The sequence below is a fragment of the Aphanomyces invadans genome (genome assembly GCF_000520115.1).
Source record: "Aphanomyces invadans strain NJM9701 unplaced genomic scaffold supercont1.25, whole genome shotgun sequence".
Lineage (NCBI taxonomy): Eukaryota > Oomycota > Saprolegniomycetes > Saprolegniales > Verrucalvaceae > Aphanomyces > Aphanomyces invadans.
Window position 1 is genome coordinate 958,666 of NW_008580170.1, and position 837 is coordinate 959,502.

General features: G+C 52.6%; 1 protein-coding gene across 1 annotated transcript; it reads left to right on the forward strand.

Moving 5' to 3' along the window:
- Positions 1 to 260: 260 nt before the first annotated feature.
- Positions 261 to 695, forward strand: H310_10346 (hypothetical protein; the record flags this gene model as incomplete). Its single annotated transcript, XM_008876711.1, has 2 exons — positions 261 to 265; positions 314 to 695. The coding sequence occupies 2 exons, from the start codon at positions 261 to 263 to the stop codon at positions 693 to 695; spliced, it is 387 nt and encodes a 128-aa protein (XP_008874933.1).
- Between the last annotated feature and the right edge of the window lie 142 nt (positions 696 to 837).

Genomic DNA, 837 nt, shown 5'->3' on the forward strand with positions numbered 1-837 from the left:
CGGCATAATCGATGACTTGGAGCTCGATTTTCGAATAGTGCTATTTTTGTAAAACTGAATCTGAAAATTGAACATTTAATTTCGGAAATTGGAAATTGGAATTGTTAAAAACAAACATATAAATTGGTCAGAGGTAGTACACGCTCATTTGCACTGGCTCAACAGGGCCGACCAAGCGTGTCTCTTTTGCCCCGAGCACGAGACGTACCGCCGCTTCCTCGTAGACTGCGACTTCATCAAGGACGTGTGGAACACGCTCCATGCGGTCACGGCCCCCTTGGGTGTAGTCTTGCCGACAACACTCTCGGCTCAGGCTACCTTTACTCGACGCCGAAGACGGTCTCCAACACGCACCGAGCCGCGTTCCGCTATCTCTGGCCAGTGCTTCGCGCCTGCGTATGGTTCAACGCCTGGCGCGTGCGAAACGATCGCGTCTTTCGCGCCGACCTACCATGCCAAGTCCATGGACGATTGCCGTCAAGGCGGCGCGTGTCGCTCAAATGCACTTGCACCACAGCCTCGTTCAAGAGCCCGGGCAGATGGCTCTCCGTCGCCTTCTCCGGCTCCTCGCCCAACACGAGTGGCCGCGCCAGCACCTTGTCCCGCGGATCGCGCTCCTGCCTCCGCCGGTCGAGATCATGCTCACAACCAGCGCCTACACAACGAAGAAAGTCCGACAATTCTATTTAGCGTAGATTTACGTATCTATTTTAATAGACGACCCACATCAACAACAACAGAGGTAGTACATTAAACATAGAAACCTGAAGTTCCCCGCAACACAAGGAGAATCGGCAGCTTGGATTCTAAGAATGTATTGACCAGAATACATCAAGC